Source organism: Myotis daubentonii, chromosome 7 (assembly GCF_963259705.1).
Source record: "Myotis daubentonii chromosome 7, mMyoDau2.1, whole genome shotgun sequence".
In the NCBI taxonomy this organism is placed as follows: Eukaryota; Metazoa; Chordata; class Mammalia; order Chiroptera; family Vespertilionidae; genus Myotis; species Myotis daubentonii.
In genome coordinates this window covers 90289412-90310032 of record NC_081846.1, presented here as the reverse complement: position 1 = coordinate 90310032, position 20621 = coordinate 90289412, and the positions used below count along the sequence as shown (strand labels likewise).

The window sequence follows — 20621 nt, the reverse complement described above, 5'->3', positions numbered from 1 at the left end:
CTCTCCCCCAGCCTGGCCTTACCCCCAATCGCCACCCTACTCCAATTAGGGGCAGGACCAGCCCGCCAACCACCTGTGACCCCTCCCCCAAGTCAGCTCCACCCCTGATCAGCCCCTCTACTCCAATCAAAGGCAGGGCCAGCTGGCAACTGCCCAGGGCCCCTCACCCTGGCTGCTGGCCCCCAATTGGCCTCCCTCCACCCCATTTGGGAGTTGGGCCAGCTGACCTGCCACCCACAGCCCCTCTCTATGGCCACCCCACCCCCAATCAATCTCCACCACCCAGATTGGCCTGCAGCCCCTCCCCCCTGGCCAGCCCCACCCTGATTGGGCCCTGATTGGGGCAGGCCATCCAGCCAACCTCACACCATCTCCTCCTTCTCACAGCCCTGACTCCGACCCACCCTGATCAGGGCCAGGCTGGCTGGACCCTACCCATGTACGACTTCATGCACTGGACCTCTAGTGTAGAATATAAAACAAAAAGTAACAAGAAAATGAAAAAGCAAACAAGATACCAGACTCATAGGTACAGACAACAGAATGGTGGTTACCAGACAGGAAAGATGGAGGGGGCAGGTTGAAGTGAATAGAGGGAGTCAAACACATGGTAATAGGAAGAAACCAGACTGTCAGTGGGGAGAGTGCAATAGAGTGCATGAATGTCAAATTATAAGTGTGTACACCTGGAAGTTATAATTATCAACCAATGTCACTGCTACAAATTTAATCTTTAAAAAACTGGTGGTAGATTTTCACGAATTTCCCTGATTTGCTCTTTGGCCTTTACATTGACCCATGAGCTCTTTCTTCTTCAGATAGCCAGCCAGTTGGGCCTTGTTCTCTGCCTTCAGGTTTTGCTGAGTCATTTTTTTCATTGAATTTGACCCTTACCATTCTAAAATTATAGCAAACCCTTCTGTACAACACATCTTAATTGCCCTAATGTATTGTTTTCATACTCATCTCTTTCTAAATACTAAATTATTTAAGTACTAGAGGCCCAGTGCACGAAATTCATGCATGGGTGGGGGTACCCTCAACCCAGCCTGCACCCTCATCAATCCGGGACCCCTTGGAGGATATCTTACTGCCATTTGAAGCCTGATCCTGGGAATTGGGCCTAAATCTGCAGTCAGACATCCATCTCACAATCCTGGACCACTGGCTCCTAATTGTTCACCTGCCTGCCTGCCTGATCGCCCCTAACTGCCCCGATATCACTGACCTGATCACCCCTCACTGCCTCTGCATGTGGACCTAATTGTCCCTAACTGCCCCTCTGCCAGCCTGGTCATTTCCAACTGCCCCCCTGCCAGCCTGGTCACCCCACACAGCCTGCTGCTCAATTGTTTGGTCATCTTTCACTAACTTCCCTGCCAGCCTGGTTGTAGGCAGCCATCTTGTGAGGATGTGAGGATTAATTTGCATGTTACCTCTTTATTATATAGGATTATTGTCTACTGTTTATAATTATAATGTACTCTTTTGAGGGCATGTTTTATTTGTGTATTTGTATTGGTTTGTTTAAATGATTTAACCCAAGTGCCTAGAATATTTCCTCGAATATTATAGATCTTCAGTAAATATTGTTGTCGGAATATTTATAATATGTATATTAAATTATTTATGTATAGCCAAGGCCGGTTTGGCTCAGTGGATGGAGCGTCGGCCTGCGGACTGGAGGGTCCCGGGTTCGATTCTGGTCGAGGGCATGTACCTGGGTTGCGGGCACATCCCCAGTGGGAGATGTGCTGGAGGCAGCTAATCGATGTTTCTCTCTCGTCGATATTTCTAGCTCTCTATCTCTCTCCCTTCCTCTCTGTAAAAAATCAATAAAATATATTTTTTTAAAAAATTATTTATGTATATATGTAATTGTCAGGAGAAAATAAATGTGATTTCTACAATGCACCCACATTTGTTAGGTATAGATTACCCTCCTGCCTACATCTGTTAAGTCATGAATTAAGGCACATGTATCCCACTTTAAGTCTTCAGTTTCTGTGTTAGTTGTGCTCTATCTAGTACTCCATAGGAAAGGAAACACAAAGACAGGACATCTGAGGAGAAAATTTAGCAATCTCCCTCCTGCTCTCAGATCTGGCGAATCCATGCCATTAGTAATTTTGTTAATATGATTACAACCTTGGTTTAGCATTTATTCAAAATAGTACAAGATGACATTGAATGTTACTGTGTGATTTGGGTTTTGGATTATGGGGGAGAGTCCTGAGCAATGCTGGAAGGAGGGAGAGAAATTCCTTCCATTTCTTGAACCCAAAGCCAACATGGGAAAACATATTCATATGCACAATGCTTTAGCCTTATGTTGCCTAGATTAACATCCTGAGAATAGCTACATAAGCTCGCTTCAGTCCTAAAAGAGCTTTATGCTCTAAATAAACCATTAGCCCTCTAAGGCATCTTGAGGTTGGCCTATTTGAGCTAAGACTTAAAAAGAAAGGGATCCATTTGAAAGTGTTCAATGGTTTATGGCTGTTTGAAACTAGGAAACATAGATTCAACATTTAGAATAATACCTTAAAAAAGACACTGGTTAACAGACATCTCTAACTGTAATTCTAGCTTTAAAGAAAATAGAAGGGCTTGAAACATTTTAGGCTGAAAGAAAAGTGAAATTTTGTCAGGAGTATAGTCCTTCAGGCTATCTGCCCTGATTACACACCCTTGGGATACTTCTGCTTTTCACAGCACCTTCCTTATCTTGTTCTCATGCCCTACTGACTCTTGGAAGCCCCAGATTGTCACTGCACTTCCTACTAGCCTCAGTAATTTCCATGGGAATAGCAGAGAAAGTCGTTGCTACTTGCACACATAAAAAACTTGACCAATATATGTTTGTAAATCAGCAATTGCACAAAAATTAAATCCTGCATAGGCAAAATGTCAATGCAGTAGCATTCTCAGATAATATCACTATTCTACTTTAAAGTGGTAAATCATTATTAATTGACCCTAATATTTTTTCATGTTTAAAAATAAACATATTAAGTGCCTGTTTTATGCTCAATGGGAACAAAATAAGCAATTTCTGAAGGGAACCAAACTAGCCCCATTCAGCCTAAAATTGTATTTATTAAGTGCCTCCACCTCTACCTAAACTTGTGGATTTGATCCATCATCATTTTGTGAATAATAATTTTAATTACAGAAGTATTTGAAATCATGAAAAACACCAAAAGATTTTGATAGACCAAGTTATGCAAAAAAAGGAGTTGACAAGGATGAGAATCAAAAATATATTTCTTTTTTCTTTTGGAGCATAATTTTTTTATATTTCATTTTTTTTAAATTTATCTTTACTGTTGAAAGTATTACAGATGTCTCCTTTGTTTGTTTTTGTTGTTACTTGTATGTTTTTCCAATTGACCTGTCCTTCCTGCACCTGCCTTTCCCAAGCCTTTTACATACTATTATCTGGGTCCATGGATGAGCTACACACACACACACACACACACACACACACACACACACATATATATAGATAGAGAGATAGATAGATAGATAGATAGATATAGATATAGATATAGATATAGATATAGATATAGATATATAGATAGACATAGATATATATAGATATATATATGCCAAAGCGAGCATTATGGCTGGTGGACCGAACGACCATTCATATGAAGATGCACTGACCACCAGGGGGCAGATGCTCAATGCAGGAGCTGCCCCCTCATGGTCAGTGCACTCCCATAGCCAACCTCCTGCAGCCAGCCAACCTCTCTTAGCCCCTCCCACCAGCTGGCTGATCCCGATTACTGGCCAGACCCAGGGACCCTACCCATGCATGAATTCGTGCACCGGGTCTCTAGTATGCATATAAGATCCTCGGTTAATCTCTCCCCCGCCCCTCATCCCACCTTCCCCTGAAATTCATCAGTCTGTACCACAGTTTTATGTGCCTGGATCTATTTTGTTTATCAGTTTATTTTGTTCATTAGATTTTACATATGAGTAAGATCATGTGATACTTACTTTTCTCTGACAGACTTATTTCAGTTAACGTAATACTCTCTAGGTCCACACACACTGTTGCAAATGGTAAGAGATCCTTATTTTTTATAGCTGCATAGTATTCCATTGTGTAAATGTACCACAGCTTTCTTATCCACTCATCTACTGATGGGCACTTGGGCTGTTTCCAAATCTTAGCTATTGTGCTGCTGTGAACATAGGGGTACATATATCCTTTCTGATTGGTGTTTCTCATTTCTTAGGATCTATTCCTAGAAGTGGAATCACTGGGTCAAATGGCAGTTCCATGTTTAATTATTTGAGGAAACTCCATACTGTTTTCTATAATGGATACACAAGTCTGCATTCCCACCAGCAGCTTATTAGGGTTCCCTTGTCTCTTCATTCTCACCAACACTTGTCATTTGTTAATTTGTTGATGATAGCCATTCTGACAGGTGTGAGGTGATACCTGATTGTTGTTTAAATTTGAATCTCTCTGGTGATCAGTGACTTTGAGCATTTGTGTCCAGTTTGGAGAAGTGTCTATTTAGGTCCTTTGCCCATTTATTCATTGGATTTTTTGGCTTCATTTTGTTAAGTTGCATGAGTCCCCTATATATCTGTCCAATTTTCCCAACACAATTTATGGAGGAGAATGTCTTTTCTCCATTGTACACTATTGCCTTCTTTGTCAAATATTAATTGGGTGTAGTGGCTTGGGTTGATTTCTGGGGTCTCTGCTCTGTTCCATTGATCTATACGTCTGTTCTTGTGCCAGTACAAGGCTCTTTTGATTATAGTAAATTTTTAGTATAATTTAATATCTTGTATTGTGATTCCTACAACTATGTACTTCTTTCTCAAGATTGCTGCAGATATCCAGGTTCTTTTTGGGCTCCATATACATTTTTGGAGTGTTTATACTATATCTGGAAATATGCCATTTGTATTTTAATAAAGATTACATTGAATATGTAAGTTGCTTTGGGTAGTACGGCCATTTTAATGATGTTGATTCTACCAATCCATGAACACAGTATTTTATTCCACTTGTTTATATCTTCCTCTATCTCATTCCTCAATGTCCTGTAGTTTTCTGAGTTCAGGTCTCTTACCTCCTTGGTTAAGTTTATTCCTAAGTGTCTTAATTTTTTTTTGTTGCAATGGTAAATTGGATTTTTTTTTTCTTTCTGAGAGTTTATTATTGGTGTGTAAAAATGCCATCAATTTCTGGGTGTTAGTTTGTATCCGGCTACTAGACTCATTAAATCTAGTAGTTTTTTGGTGGAGTCTTTGGGGTTTTCTATGTCCAATATCATGTCATCTCTGAACAATGACAGTTTTACTTGTTCTTTTCCAATTTAGATGGCTTATATTTATTTTTTTTTTGTCTGATTGATGATTCTAGTACTTCCTTTACTATCCTATATAATAAAAGCCTAATATGCTAAATGCCCCGTCAGCCAGTCAGCCATCAACCAATTAAAATGTGATATGCTAATGACATGCTAAGGCCGCTCAACTGCTCACTATGACGTGCAGTGACCACCAGGGGCAGATGCTCTGACCTGTAGGTTAGCTTGCTGCTGGGATCTGGCCAATCAGGACTGAGCAAGTCCCACGGACACACCCTGGAGCCCTTCTGTGGTATCACCTAGAATGGGATTTTTGTTTTCCTGCCCTGTGACTATTGAGACTAGTTAGCTCCTCTCAGGAAAAATGGCTGTTTGATTTGAGCACATACAAATAACCAAATGCAGGACTTCTGGCTGTTGCTGTTCCACGTCTCCCTGCAGTGCTTCCCACCCCAGTCTCTTTAGGCACCTAAAGTCTGTGTCTCCCTCCCTGCACCAAAACCTCAGCTGAGTAGCTGCAAATGAAAACTCCCGTGCTCTGGGTTTGGAGAGAAAAAAAGAAAAAAAAACAAAACACCCAACTGAAGCTTTTTCTCTGACCTGCTCTGGTCTGCCATTTCCAGATTCCACTGCCACCTGCAGCCCTGCCACTTTTCATGCTTTACATGGACTATAAGTCTGGGCTGTGGAGCTCAGCCTGGGTTCCCTGCCTCTATCTTCTGAGGGAACAGACCCTCCCATAGCCCAACACTCCCACTTCCCTCTGCCACCGCTGGGAGCTGGTTCAGATCCACTAGTGACCTCACCCTTCCTGCTATAAACATCTAAACAGTCTGCGGATGTTTTCTGTATTGCTTATATGTACAAATGTATATAGATATCTATCCTACATATATTGAGGATGATATATATATATATATATATATATATATATATATAGAGAGAGAGAGAGAGAGAGAGAGAGAGAGAGAATGAAAGAAAGAAAGAGAGAAAGAAAGAAAGAAAGAAAGAAAGAAAGAAAGAAAGAAAGAAAGAGAAAGAGATACATGCAAAAGAAGAAAGAAAAAGAGAGACAGAAAGAAAGAGGATGGAAGGAAGGAAGGAAGGAAGGAAGGAAGGAAGGAAGGAAGGAAGGGAGGGAGGAAGGGAGGGAGGGAGGGAGGGAGGGAGGAAGGAAGGAAGGAAGGAAGGAAGGAAGGAAGGAAGGGAGGGAGGAAGGAGAGAGGAGAGGAGAGGAGAGGAGAGGAGAGGAGAGGAGAGGAGAGGAGAGGAGAGGAGAGGAGAGGAGAGGAGAGGAGGGGAGGGGAGGGGAGGGGAGGGGAGGGGAGGGGAGGGAAGGGAAGGGAAGGGAAGGGAAGGGAAGGGAAGAGAAGAGAAGAGAAGAGAAGAGAAGAGAAGAGAAGAGAAGAGAAGAGAAGAGAAGAGAAGAGAAGAGAAGAGAAGAGAAGAAGGATATGCATATTCTTCATGACACTTTTATCTGTGTTTGTGGCTCCTGATGTGTCATTTCTGGCTTGCTCACCCGAGTTTTGAAATACTTTGTCTTTCAGATGGAGTTCCCTTTACCTGGTGGATGGGCCGATCAAAGGAAAGGCACCCTTACTGGGGAGGCGCTCCTCCCGGGGTTCAGCAATGTGAATGTGGCCTGGATGAGATTTGCCTGGACATTCGGTACTTTTGCAACTGTGATGCTGACAAGGATGAATGGTAATGGGATCATGACCTTTCTGCAGGTGTGGGGGAATTACATCAATTCATGCCTAACATTTTTCCCCAAGAGAAAAGGACATAGATGAGAAATCCAATATATACTTGGGCTTCCTAATGACTGTGATAGTTTTTAACTTTGAAAATTACCAGTTCTAGTTCTTTTAGGGGTATTGCTGAGGTTTGTGATATAAAGCACATGGTCCTATCATCTCCTCTTTATATTCTGAACATTCTATTTTAATCAAAATAATAAAATGTGATATTTAGTTTTGTGATTTAGTCAGTGTTTCTATAATATCTTTGGAGGGAGAGTGAAAGAAGATAGGGATTGCAATTATATAGATTGTGTTTTCATTCTCCCATTTCCCCACTATCTTAGTTACCAGCTAGGTCTATTACTGCCAATACAAATAAAGCAAAGGAAATTGATATTTATTGAGCATATATTTAATCCCTCAACAACATATGAATTCCTTATAATTTTCTCACTTTGCACAGAAAGTTAAGAATGTGGATTGCAGAGAAGTTAAATAATGCTCCCAAGGTCACACACATACACTATTAAGGGTCAGATGCAGAATTTGCACTCAGGTATGGCTAGCTGAGGTCAGAGTCTCTCTTATTGTCTTACATCAAGTTACCTTTGCCAGATACAGGTTAGTTTTTCGTTCATAATATGCCCATATATCTACTTTCCTTTGTTCTTTCAGATGAACTCTTTGTTTTCCACTGTGTTGATTATGAAAAAACGCACAAATCCACTTTTGTTTTGACTGAATTTAAAGCACTCTTCAGGTTTAGCTTTAAATTTCACTTGTTTTATCAAACGCTGCTCAATATAATTAGCTATTGCCATGTCAAGCTGCCTTCAATCCAGTGAAAATTTAAGTACTTTTCCTTCACTGTTAAGCAGCAGGGACTGTTTCAAATGAAATTTAAGGTTGAATCAAAACCTCACTTCTTCAAGGAGAGGAGCAAACATTTGGTTCCATCAGGTTCTGCTAGATCAGTGATGGCGAACCTTTTGAGCTCGGCGTGTCAGCATTTTGAAAAACCCTAACTTAACTCTGGTGACATTTCACCTATAGAAATTTTTTGATATTTTCAACCATAGTAAAACAAAGACTTATATTTTTGATATTTATTTTATATATTTAGATGCCATTTAACAAAGAAAGATCAACCAAAAAAATTAGTTCGCATGTCACCTCTGACACGCGTGTCATAGGTTCGCCATCACTGTGCCATTTGAACCGCCTCTTCAGAATGCTGTAGGGCTGCCAGGACCTCAAGCCAAGATGCCTGGGTGCCTTCTCCAAACCTGGAATCCTGACTGGGTTAATTCAGGTGAAGTTGACTGGAGGCAGGATGGGCAACATATTTGGGACCCACTTTACCCTGCAGTAGCTTCTATCACAGCAGCACAGATTCCTGCAAATCAACTATAACTGGTGACTCTGCTAATACTTTGTCACTCAAGACTGACTCCTGTGCGGTAAATCTCACTCGTAGTCAGCTGAATAGATGGATTTAGAAGACCTTTGGGGAGAAAGTATTACAAAATGGCATCTCCAAGCTTGAGAGCTATGTGTGAAAGGGTTGGATGGGAGTGTTGTCAGGAAAACAGGTTTAAAATCCTCTGTAACCAGACGCTTAAATTCACTCATTTTTTTATTCTCTAATTCCCATTCTGTATGGATAACATTAGAAGTGTATAGATTTACAATCTTGAATGGAAACGTCTTTACTTCATTTTGTATAATCAGAGAAGTTGCTAAGGGAATTAGAATATAAATAATTATTGAAAGGCAAGTGGTCTAATTTCCTTCAACTCTCACTCTGTTTTTGTTTGAATTCTTGATCTTCGCTCACTGTTTCATTTCCTATTGTGTAGCCTTTTCATACTGATACAGTCCTTCCCTACTGCCTTTATGCCTTCCCTTTCTAGCGACCTACTGACCAGGGCTGAGCTTAATTTCCTGAACACTGGGAGGCAGTGTTGGAAAATTATACCACATCACTTGAAAGTGGAAGATTAGACCATCTTGTTGAAATGCCTCCACACTCTCTTCTCCAGAAGTTTCCACTGATCATCTCTTGTACTCAGATTTGAGGTCCTCCTTTGACTTGCTCACTAGTTTAATACCCTTTGGACCCATTATCTGTTGACTTAACTTCATCATCTAGGTTTTGCTTGTAACTCTTCAAAATGTCTTTTCCCTAAACTCTGGATCCATCAATACCTCTATCAATACCAAGGTTACAGCATATATCATGACTCTTTTCATGTTTTATAGAGTCAAGGAAAAAGCCCCATCATCTACTACTTTCTGTGGCAAAGATCTCTGGGAGAGAACCAGCATTTGATTTTAGGTATAGGTTTTGATCAACAACCAACTTACCAAGGATCAAGAAAAGTGATCTAAACTTCTATTTGTAAAGTAAAAAGTGTTCTAAACTTCCCTCATGGGGACATGCTGTGCATTTCAGGAAAAAAATCTAGGTGAGATCTGGAAGTTCCTTCTATCATTGCACCGAGGGGATGGAGGTTGAGATTCTGATTTAATTCTTCTCCTTTTCATTCATTATCCTTGGACAAGACATAGTTTGTCATAAATGATTCCACGAAATGATTTGTTACAGAGCAGTTGTGTATACTACTCTCCCTTACATTTGCCACATGTTTACTGAGTTTCTGCTCTGCGCCAGCCAGGCAGTTCTCTGTGCAGAGAAAGCAGGAGCATGATGATCTCTGCCCTTGAGGAAAGTGCTGCAAAGTGGAAAATAAAAAGCTAGTTACTGAGCAATAAATGGACCAGTGTGATGAATTTGGTAATAAAAAGAAGCACAGTTGTGCCCATATCTCGGGTGGATATGGGCTGGGATAATTAGATTTCATGGAAAAGTGATAGTTATATTTTGAAGGATCAGAGTTAGCTAAAGATAGTTTAGTACAGGGTGGTGGAACTTCCATGTGCTCAGACAGGGAAACATGAAATAATATGAAAAGTACTACTTGCTCCAAACACAAGTAAATTGATGTGTATTTGTTTGTTTGTTTTCCCCACTTCTCATTTGGGAAACTTACAAAAAATGAAGGCAGGGAAGAAAGTTGAATCCAAAACATGATGTTCCTCGTATGTGAAATAGCAATGGAATAACAATGAGACACATTCAGATATGAAACATGGAACAGACTTCTGGAAATGTATTTTTTTTTCATCTATTCAACTCTATTATTCATAGCAGAACAGGAAGTGCAAAAACTAACACAATTGTGAAAGAGTTAATCATGTTATTTAACATTTTTTCAACCTCATTCTTGGATAACATGTGGACAAGCTGGTTTTCCATTTCTTTATTTTTTTTTTCCAGATAATCATGTGCCTTTAAATATCACTGGCATTCTGCATGATCCTAAGAAACCTCAAATATATTTACCTTGTAAATTTTCTCAAGTTCTTGCTTTCGGTAAAGTTAATCAGAAATCTGATTTGGGCTATTATAGCATCTAATAGACAGAAGTTTAATATATTACAACTCCTAAATAATGTTGTCATTTAAAAATGTTACCTATCATATTCTGAATTATTCTTATTATTTAATACTAGAGGCCTGTTGCACGAAGAGATTCATGCAATAGGCCTTCCCTTCTCCTGGCTGCTGGCACCAGTTTTCCTCCGGCACCTGGGACCCAGGCCTTTGCTCTGGCTGGAGCCACCTTCCATCTTGGTCTTTGCGGCCCCAGTCAGAGCCGCCTTCCATCTTCCGACTTCACTGCTCCGCTTGCCTTCAGTCTTTGCTCTGCCACTTGGAGCGTACATATGCAAATTAACCGCCATCTTTGTTGGTGGTTAATTTGTATATCTCACTGATTAGCCAATGGGAGGCATAGAGAAGGTACAGTCAATTACCCTGTTTGTCTATTATTACATAGGATATCCCATGTCTCATATAATAATCCCCCAAATTCTTGAGGTTTGTTTATTTTTTTCCCCCAGAAAAGGACACTGAGGCTCTGAGATAAGTGACTTGGGTGAGGTCACATGATTGGAAGGGTAGTTTTGGGTTCCAGCTGAATTCAAGGGTCTCTTGTTGACTGCATCAAAGGAGCTGCTAAGTTGGGATTTTGAGCCATGGCCAGTAAGGATGCCAGGGAGACCTCTCTCAGGGCTTCTCAAGTCAGGCCATGGCAGCCTATGTCTTTCTTTTTGCTGTGAGGCTGTTCAGGGAGCCTCACCCATCTTCCAAGTCTCTAGTAATTGATACTTTATTCTGGTTTAATAAACATGCATAACTGAATAAATAACTTGCTGCCATATATATATATATATATATATATATATATATATATATATATATATTTAATTTAAATATATTTTTATTGATTTCAGAGAGGAAGGGAGAGGGAGAGAGAGATAGAAACATCAATGCTGAGAGAGACTCATTGACTGGCTGCCTGCTACACAACCCCCACTGGGGATTGAGCCCACAATCCAGGCACATGCCCTTGACTGGATTCAAACCCAGGATCCCTCAGTCTGCAGGTCAATGCTCTATCCACTGAGCCCAACCAACCAAGGCATATATTTTAATGACACCCAAGTAAATGATGAAAATGAGTGTGTTGTGAGGGTGAAAGTGTGGCAGCTCATAGGATGGAGATGGGTAAAGAGAGAGAAAAAAAGTCTCCCAATGAACACCAAAAACACACTTTTTTCCTCGAAGGGAAAACCTAGCTAGACCTCTAAATCAGTGTACCATGAGTCACTTTTTCAGGGGTTTAAATCCCAGCCAAAGAATTAAGAAGGGAGGAAAAATTGAGAAAACTTATAGCAAATAACAATTTCATAAACAATGATTGTTTGCAAAGGAACTTCTCTTCAATTCAGTGATTCAATCTATAGTCATTTTCCATTTTGGGTGATTTCTGATTCAGCCCCTTCAGAGTGATGGACTGCTTGGAGTAGGAAAGAAAGCGGTTGATAGATTTCAGCCTAGAGATAGAACAGGCAAGTGTCAGACTGTGTGGGACATACAAATTCAGACATCCAGCCAGAGAGATTCAATGGAGGATTGTAGATGAATACGAAGGATGATAGTACGCTGATACAGAGGATGGTTCTTCAAGGGGACAAAGAATGATTGCAGATGAAAATGAAGGAAGATAGTGGAGGAATACAGAAGATGTTGTACAGAGATACAGAGGGTGGTTCTCCAGGGATACAGAGGATGGCTCTATACAGGGATACAATGGGTGATTGTAGGTGCACATGCAGGATGATAGTACGGTGATATAGAGGGTGGGTCTACAGGGATAGATAGAGAATGGTTGTACAGGGATAAAGGTGTTTGGGGTGACAAACTGGAAGGCTCAGGTACATGTTCCAAAATGTGCCTCTTGGGGATGGGCCAAATAGGGAGTTTTGTCACCCAAACGTACCAGTAGTACTAAAGTGAAGCTCTCTTAATAGTCAAACTTTCTTTTATTTATTTATAAGAATATACAGGCATATTTATTTGAACTTTAGTACCTTAGTTCTTTGCGTTTTGTTCTTCCTACCCCTTTGTATAAAGTGATATGGCTTAAAACAGGAATATAAGTGGTATAAGGTTTAAATTCTGATAAAGGGTTTAAACATTTTGCTGTGGATTGCTTTTCTCCTGGCTACCAAATAGTAGTTATAAGTGATTGTTATTCTCCAAATGTTTTCTTTCTATAAATTTGACTTCCACATTTATCATTGGTAAACTCATGTCTAATCCAGAATCAGGACCTTGACTTTGCAAAGGCCTTTTATTCCCTCCCCATGAGATTTAATGAGACAGTGCCTTTAGGACAGCGGTTCTCAACCTGTGGGTCGCGACCCCTTTGGCAGTTGAACGACCCTTTCACAGGGGTCGACTAAGACCATCCTGCATATCAGATATTTACATTATGATTTATAATAGTAGCAACATTACAGTTATGAAGTAGCAATGAAAATAATTTTATGGTTGGGTCACAACCTGAGGAACTGTATTTAAAGGGCCAGAAGGTTGAAAACCACTGCTTTAGGAGGATGTTGCTGGATATATCCAAAGGGTTAAGGGCTTTGCTGTTTCCTCACATAGGCTCTTATATATAATTGACAGATAACTGATGTAATGGCAGCTTCAGTCTACACCTTTAATTATTTCCTATACATATAAAAAGGAGTATTTCATAGCTGTTTTGTTTTCTATAAAAAAAAAACATGTTTTAAATTGTTGATATTAGTTATTTTCCTAATAGATGATCAAAAGGTGGCATATATATATATATATATATATATATATATATATATGCCTAAGTGACCAGCTGACCGGCTGGTAGCTATGACACACACTCACCACCAGGGGGAAGATACTCAATGCAGGAGCAGAAACCACAGGCATGGAAACATGGAACATGAATCTACATGGCATGTAGAGCTCTTCAACTTATAAAAGCATTCCTATGCATATAATCTTAAATATATATTTATTCATTTAATATATATATATTTTATACTATATATATTTATATTTATTTATATATATGTTTATATATTAAATATATACATATATATTTCAGAGAGAGGGAGAGAGAGAGAGAGAGAAACATCAATAATGACAGGGAATCATCAATCAGCTGTCACCTGCACACCCCACACTGGGGATTGAGCCTGCAACCCAGGCATGTGTCCTTTCCAGGAATCGAACTGGGACCTCCTGATTTATACCTGCCAGCCTGGCATCATATAGGTTCTTATTGATTCTCATTTGATTCTTTGAGATTTGCAGACTCAGCGCAGTGAGGGTATCTCTCACTTGGTAAAATCCTAGATGGGTCAGGTTTCCTGAATCCTAAGAGAAAGGAAAGGAAAAGATAGAGCCTCAGGACACACTGAGGCTCTATCTCATTACAAAACAGTATTATACAATATCTGCTTTTGAATTGTACTATTCATAAAGCTGTGTAGGAGCTATTTCACTCTTTATTGAATCTTGCAAGTGCCTTTACTCCAACCTGGTAGGAATTATGTTGTTACTCATTTAGTCCCAGAATTTCTGCATGCATCTAGCAGTATATTTAGGCCAGCACCTGTGTTGAAGAAAATGTGCTTCGCATAGAGTAGTTCTTTCATGCTTTAACTGTTAAATGAATTTAATGAAAAAATAATAAATAGGGTTATTTCCTTTCTCCCCATACTCTCTTCCAGGTCAAATGCAGCCTCTACTTGGTAGTCTGCTTTTTATTCATTAAATTTTCACTTCAAGTGTATATCCTGAGGCGATGTGGTACTGGCTTGATTACACTAATGATCCCATGACTGGATTTCAGATTGTCTTTAGACAGAATATCTGTGGTGTATCTGATTAGAGATAATAAAAGGCATCACACACAGTCAAGAAAAGAAGAAACAATGCTAAAATGGGGAATAGGAACTTATAACCAGAGTTTGATAATGCAGAACCAGCATATCACATCATTTTCTTATATCATTCTAGATAGATTAAATGATTGATATTTTGCTGAGGATAGAATTAAGGAGTTTGCTTATGTGATTGTTTTTTATTTAATGACTGGTGCATGGATTCATGCACTGTGGGATCCCCCAGCCTGGTGTGCGGGGATCAGGCCAAAACTGGCTCTCCGACATGCCCCAAGAGGTCCCGCATTGCAAGCGGGCCAGTTTTAGCCCATTCTCTGTAGGCTAGGCCTAAGGACCTCACCGGTGCAGGCCTCTAGTATGAATATAAGATCTTTGGTTAATCTCTTCCTGCCCTCCCCCCTCCTCCCTCTCCTCTGAGATTCATCATTCTGTTCCATGTTTCCATGCCTGTGGTTTCTGCTCCTGCATTGAGTGTCTTCCCCCTGGTGGTGAGTGTGTGTCATAGCTACCAGCTGGTCAGCTGATCACTTAGGTATATATATATATATATATATATATATATATATATGCCACCTTTTGATCATCGATTAGGAAAATATAAACAATTTAAAACATATTGTTTATAGAAAACAAAACATAGCTATGAAAGACTCCTTTTTATATGTATAGGAAATAATTAAAGGTGTAGACTGAAGCTGCCATTACATCAGTTATCTGTCAAGCTGTAAAATCATACTTTCTCTAAATTATCTGCAGAGTGACATTATTTGGAAAATTGTAAAATGTTGAGTATCAGAAATAGAACTCAAAGTCAATATTAATATTAAAAGGTGCATTTATGTAGTATATTTATACAACATTTTGCTTTGGACTATTATCATATACTATAATATTATAATTCAACTTAAAATAAATATGACTTTAGCTTCTATTTGAATCTCCCTATTTAATACTAAGTATATGGCATTACTCACCCGGCAATAGCAAACCTCTACAAGCATGCTTACAATTGTCAATTTTGATGCAATCAATTTAGGTGTTTATATTTAATAGTGCATAGAGGCAATACTTTGTATGTGTTTTTATTTTAGGAGTCTTTTTTTTAACAAGGAGATGCATTATACATATATATCATATACTTATTAGAGGCCTGATACACGAAATTTGTGAAAGAGTAGGGCTTCCTTCCTCCAACTGCTGGCACTGGCTTCCCTTGCAGCCCCAGCTTGGTCCGGAAGATTGTCTGGAAGGACATCTAGTCTAATTAGCATATTATGCTTTTATTGTTATAGATTGTAAAATTTAAGTATTTTAGATTATTTAATTTAAAAAGTTGCCCTGACCACATGGCTCAGTTGGTTAGACCAGTGGTTGGCAAACTGCAGCTGGTGAGTCACATGCGGTTCTTTGGTCCCTTGAGTGTGGCTCTTCCTAAGCCTTAGGAGTACCCTAATTAAGTTAATAACAATGTACCTACCTATATAGTGTAAGTTTTAAAAATTTGGCTCTCAAAAGAAATTTCAATCGTGGTACTGTTGATATTTGGCTCTGTTGGCTAATGAGTTTGCCTACCACTGGGTCAGACCATCATTCCAATATGCCAAGGTTGCAGGTTTCATCCTGGGTCAGGGCTCATACAAGACACAACCAGTGAATGGTTACATAAATGGAACAACAAGCTGATGTCTCTCTCTCTCTCTCTCTCTCTCTCTCTCTCTCTCTCTCTCTCAAATAAATAAATAAATATATATATATATATTTTTTATAAAAGAAGCAGTCCCTCACCACCACTTGGAATCCCTCACTTCTGCCCCATGTGTGAAATCTTGCACACAGATATAGAGCATGTAGAGCTCTTCTACTTATAAAAGAATTTCTATGCATATACAATATTAAACTGCAAGGTTATTCATTTTTACTAAATGTGACATCATATTAAACATATTACTCTGCAACTCACTTTTTTTTCCACATAAAATATGTCTTGGGGAGCTTTTATTTGGCATAATTAAATAATCTTGAAAATGAGTGCATCCTTTTCATTTCAATGGCTAAAAGGTTCCCCATAGCATAGCTATATCATTATTTATTTTACCATTCCTTTGCAATAAACCTGTTAGTTGTGATTTTTCACAATTAAAAAGCACAGTCAATTAACATTTTTGAATCTTGATTTATACTTTTTTTCCACTTTGAAAATTGTTATTTCTATTGTATAGATTCCTTGTTTGGAATTGCTAAATTATCCACTTGCGCTCTTTGATAGATGTGTCCAAATTGCTGAAGGGACTTAGGACTTTGTACAGACGCCGGGGAAATCAGTTCAGAAGGGGCTGCCCTGACTCTGGTGAAAGGGTCTCCTCCCACAGAGATCGGCAGAGGATGACATTAGTCACAACCTCTATTTGCTCAGAGCTTGCTGGAACCCTTAGCAGGTGAGGCCAGCGCTGGCAGAGGCCTGGTGCTGCGGAGTTCCTCATTTTCTCTCTCTGCCTTTCATTTGTACCAGGCTTGGCGCTGCTTCCAAGGTCCACAGCAACACGTAGCTAACTGCACACACATGCCAGTGTCTGCCTTCTTCCAAGGCTCAGAGTCTTCATCACTGGGAAGGAGAGAGAGGAGGAAGAGGAGCAAGAGCAGGAGAAAAAGGGGGAGACATGGTTCTATCTTCTTTGCGAATATGCTGTATAGGTTTTTAGTGAAAACACTGTGAATTGATGCGTGTAATATATTTAGAACTCACACAGTTGAATTCATATTCAGAAGTCACAGTGCGTTTTGCTGGACGCACCCTCATTGTCTGCAGGTAACATGTAATTTATCCCAAGTAATGTTTTATCATGTAATGGGGTGGTCACGTCCTGGATTTGCCACTTATTAACTATAGATTCTAAATCACTTAGCCACTCTGAGCTTCAAGTTCTTATTTTATTAAAAAAAAAATTAAATCATCTCTGGGGAGTACTGGCTGAGTTTGCAATAATTTACACAATGTATTTGGTCCTCAAAACGTGTTAGCCATCATTTCTATTAATCTTCCTATTTTTACAGTATCTTAAATAAACTGTAAAAGGCCACCTTTATTTACAGAAGTTAAACTAATTTCTATGAAATGTATATAAACATACCTACACTAACACAAGATAATCAAACTAGCATACGCGAACAGTCAAAGATATCACTCAGCCAATAAACCTAGGCGGCCCCTCTCCCCGAAACAGGGCTGCCCTCTGCGAATTCCCTAGTAAAATCACCATGTAAACGATGGGCGGCCTGCACTAGAAATCAGCCAGGAGATTGCTTGCAAGTGTGGAACCGGAGAGTGTGTGGACTCCCGAACTCCTGTCAAGGCAACGCTGTGTAATCTTAGGGAACACAGGCCTGGGAAATGATTGCAAATGGGTAAACGGAAGCCTGATCAATTGCACTGTACCTTGGGTGAAGAAAACTTGTGTGAATGGAAGGGGCATGGTCAGCCTGAGACCCAGGAGAACAGCTCACGGGCTCAGGGCCTGGTGCTGGTAAACTGTCCTGAGAAGATGGAGACTGAAGGTGGGAAATGGAAGCTTTTGCTCAGCTCATAGGTGAGCTGTTCTCTGTGGGAGCAAGACTAGGCCTGGGGGACAGGAGAGCCTGGTGGTTTCAGCAAAGGCTCTACGATTCAAACCCTGGCCTCTCCACTTGCAAATGATTTACCCTGAGAAGTTCGGTCACCTCTCTGAACCTCAGTGTCCTCTCCTGTACAGGCAGGTAATGACTATCACATCATCAGGGGGTTGATCTGAGGATTCACTAAGATAAGCTGTAAAACTCTATCTTGATGTTTACATGGGCAGGAAAAGGCAGCTCCTGCGCCCAGCTCCAGTGACGTGAGGTCCGTGGCTACATCCCAAAGCCATCAGCAGATTCTAAAAATAGAGGCCCCACACTCCTGCAGTGCCTCTAACTTATGGATCATGTTCTTTAGAATGAACTTCTCTTTGTAAAAGACAATTGTGGTTTTAAATAATGTTTTATTCACTCTCCTATGTTAAGTATTTTGGAATTTGAACCCTACTTATAAAAAACAGACCTCTTCAAAGGCTTTAAGCTATGAAAAAATGAATTCTATAAGCTTTACCTCTGTAGCATGTTTCTGGAAACAGTGTGGAGAAGAATAAGAATTGAGATTAAAAGCAGGTAGCCAGGTTAGGTAACCAGACCAAGGCCCAGGATGAGACTCTGAGGCCTCCAAATAAAACTGAGGCCAGGGCTTCTTTCTAAATCCAAAATTTATAAAGAACTCAAGCAACTCAACATTAGAAAAACAAACAATCCAATTAAAAACTGGGCAGAGGACCTGTATAGACATGTTTCCAAAGAGGACACACAGAAGGCCAATAGAAATGAAAAGATGCTAGTCACTAATCATCAGAGAGATGAAAATTAAAACCACAATGAGAAATCATCGCACATCTGTCAGAATGGCTGTCATCAATAAATTAGCAAACAAGTGCTCGTGGGGATGTGGAGAAAAGGGAACCTCGTGCACTGTGGGTGGGAATGCAGACTGGTGAAACCACTGTGGAAAACAGTGTGAAGTTTCATCAAAAAATTAAAAATAAACTGCCATTTTTAGGAATATATTTGAGGAAACATCAAACACTGATTCAAACAAATATGTACACCCCTATGTTCATTGCAGCTGTATTTACAATAGCCAAGGTCTGAAAGCAGCCCAAGTGCCCATCAGTAGATGAGTGGCTTAAAAAACCCTGGTACGTTTACAAGGGAATACTATTCAGCCACAAAATATAAGTAAATTTTATCTTTTACAGCAGCATGGATGGACTTAAAAGGTATTAAGCTAAGTGAAATAAGCCAGTCAGAGAAAGACAAATACCATTTGACTTAATTTATATGTGGAATCTCATGCACAAAATAAACAAAGAGAATAGAAACAGACTTATAGATACAGAGAACAGACTGACAGCTGTCAGATGAGGGGAGGGCTGGGGAAGCTGGGTGAAATAGGCAAAGGGGTTAAGCAAGCAAGCAAACAAACAAACAAAAAAACTCATTCGCATAGATAAACAGTATGGTGATTACCAGAAGGAAAATGAGTTAGAAGGAAGTGGAAGACAGTAAACGGGTATTAATGGTGATGAGAGGAGACTAGACTTTGGATGGTGAACACAATGCAATATACAAATTATGTGTTATAGAGTTGTACACCACTGGTTCAGTAGTTCAGTTAGAACATTGTCCTGATACACCAAATTTGTGGGTTAGAGTCCCGATCCCCCGATTGGGGCACATACATGAACCAACCAATGAACGCATGAATGAGTGGAACATCTCTCTCTCTCCCCACCCGACTCCCATTCCCGCCTTCTTCTCTAAAATCCATCAATGGCTAAAAATAAAAATAAGTATGAAACCTACATAATTTTATTCAGCAATGTAACCCAAATAAATTCAATTTAAAAAAGAGAGAGGGGAAAAACAAACAAACAGACAAAAAAACCAAGGCCAAGGGGATGAAGAAAGGGCAGTTGAGCTGAGAGACATAAAGAAAGTGAGATGGATGGAAGTTGTTGATCAAGAATAAGTGAGGAGCCTGGCCGGATGACTCAGTTGTTTGGAGCAGTGTTCTATACAACAAAAAGTTGAGGGTTTGATTCCCAGTCAATTAATATACCTATGTGCCTGTTTGATACCTGGGTAGGCAGACAACGAACCCATGTTTCTCTCTCACATCAATGTTCTGCTCTTTCTCTCTCTTCCTTTCTCTCTCAAAAAAAAAATCCATAAAATATATTCTTGGGTGACAAAAAAAAAAAGTGAGGAAAATATAAGAGGTAAAGACCTGCATGGGTACAGAATTAGCAACTGGGGGCACAGGGCCAGGTTACTCACAGAACTGAGTAACACAGACAAGCAGGATAGCCAATCCCAGGGAAAAGCAACAAGTGGAGCAGGTTAGGGCATATTAGTTAGAAACGGCTTCTGTTGACATCTAAGGGAAAGCTTAGTAGGCAGTTGAAAAATATATATTCATGGAAAGAAAACATTGGTGTGTAATAGGAAAGATGGAAACACTGTGAAATGCTGTAGCAAAGTGGAGTAAGTTAGAGGTTGACATATTTCATGGAAATTAGCAATTCAGTGAGAGAAATTTCCATAGAGT

General features: G+C 39.8%; 1 protein-coding gene across 1 annotated transcript in view; it reads left to right on the top strand.

Annotated features, from left to right (window-relative positions):
* CNTNAP5 (contactin associated protein family member 5) overlaps positions 1–20621 on the top strand; it is an 883495-nt gene that overhangs the window by 691418 nt on the left and 171456 nt on the right. Inside the window, exon 14 of the mRNA XM_059704743.1 lies at positions 6896–7052. Coding sequence (XP_059560726.1) covers positions 6896–7052 — 157 coding nt within the window. The remainder of the gene's footprint in view (positions 1–6895; positions 7053–20621) is intronic.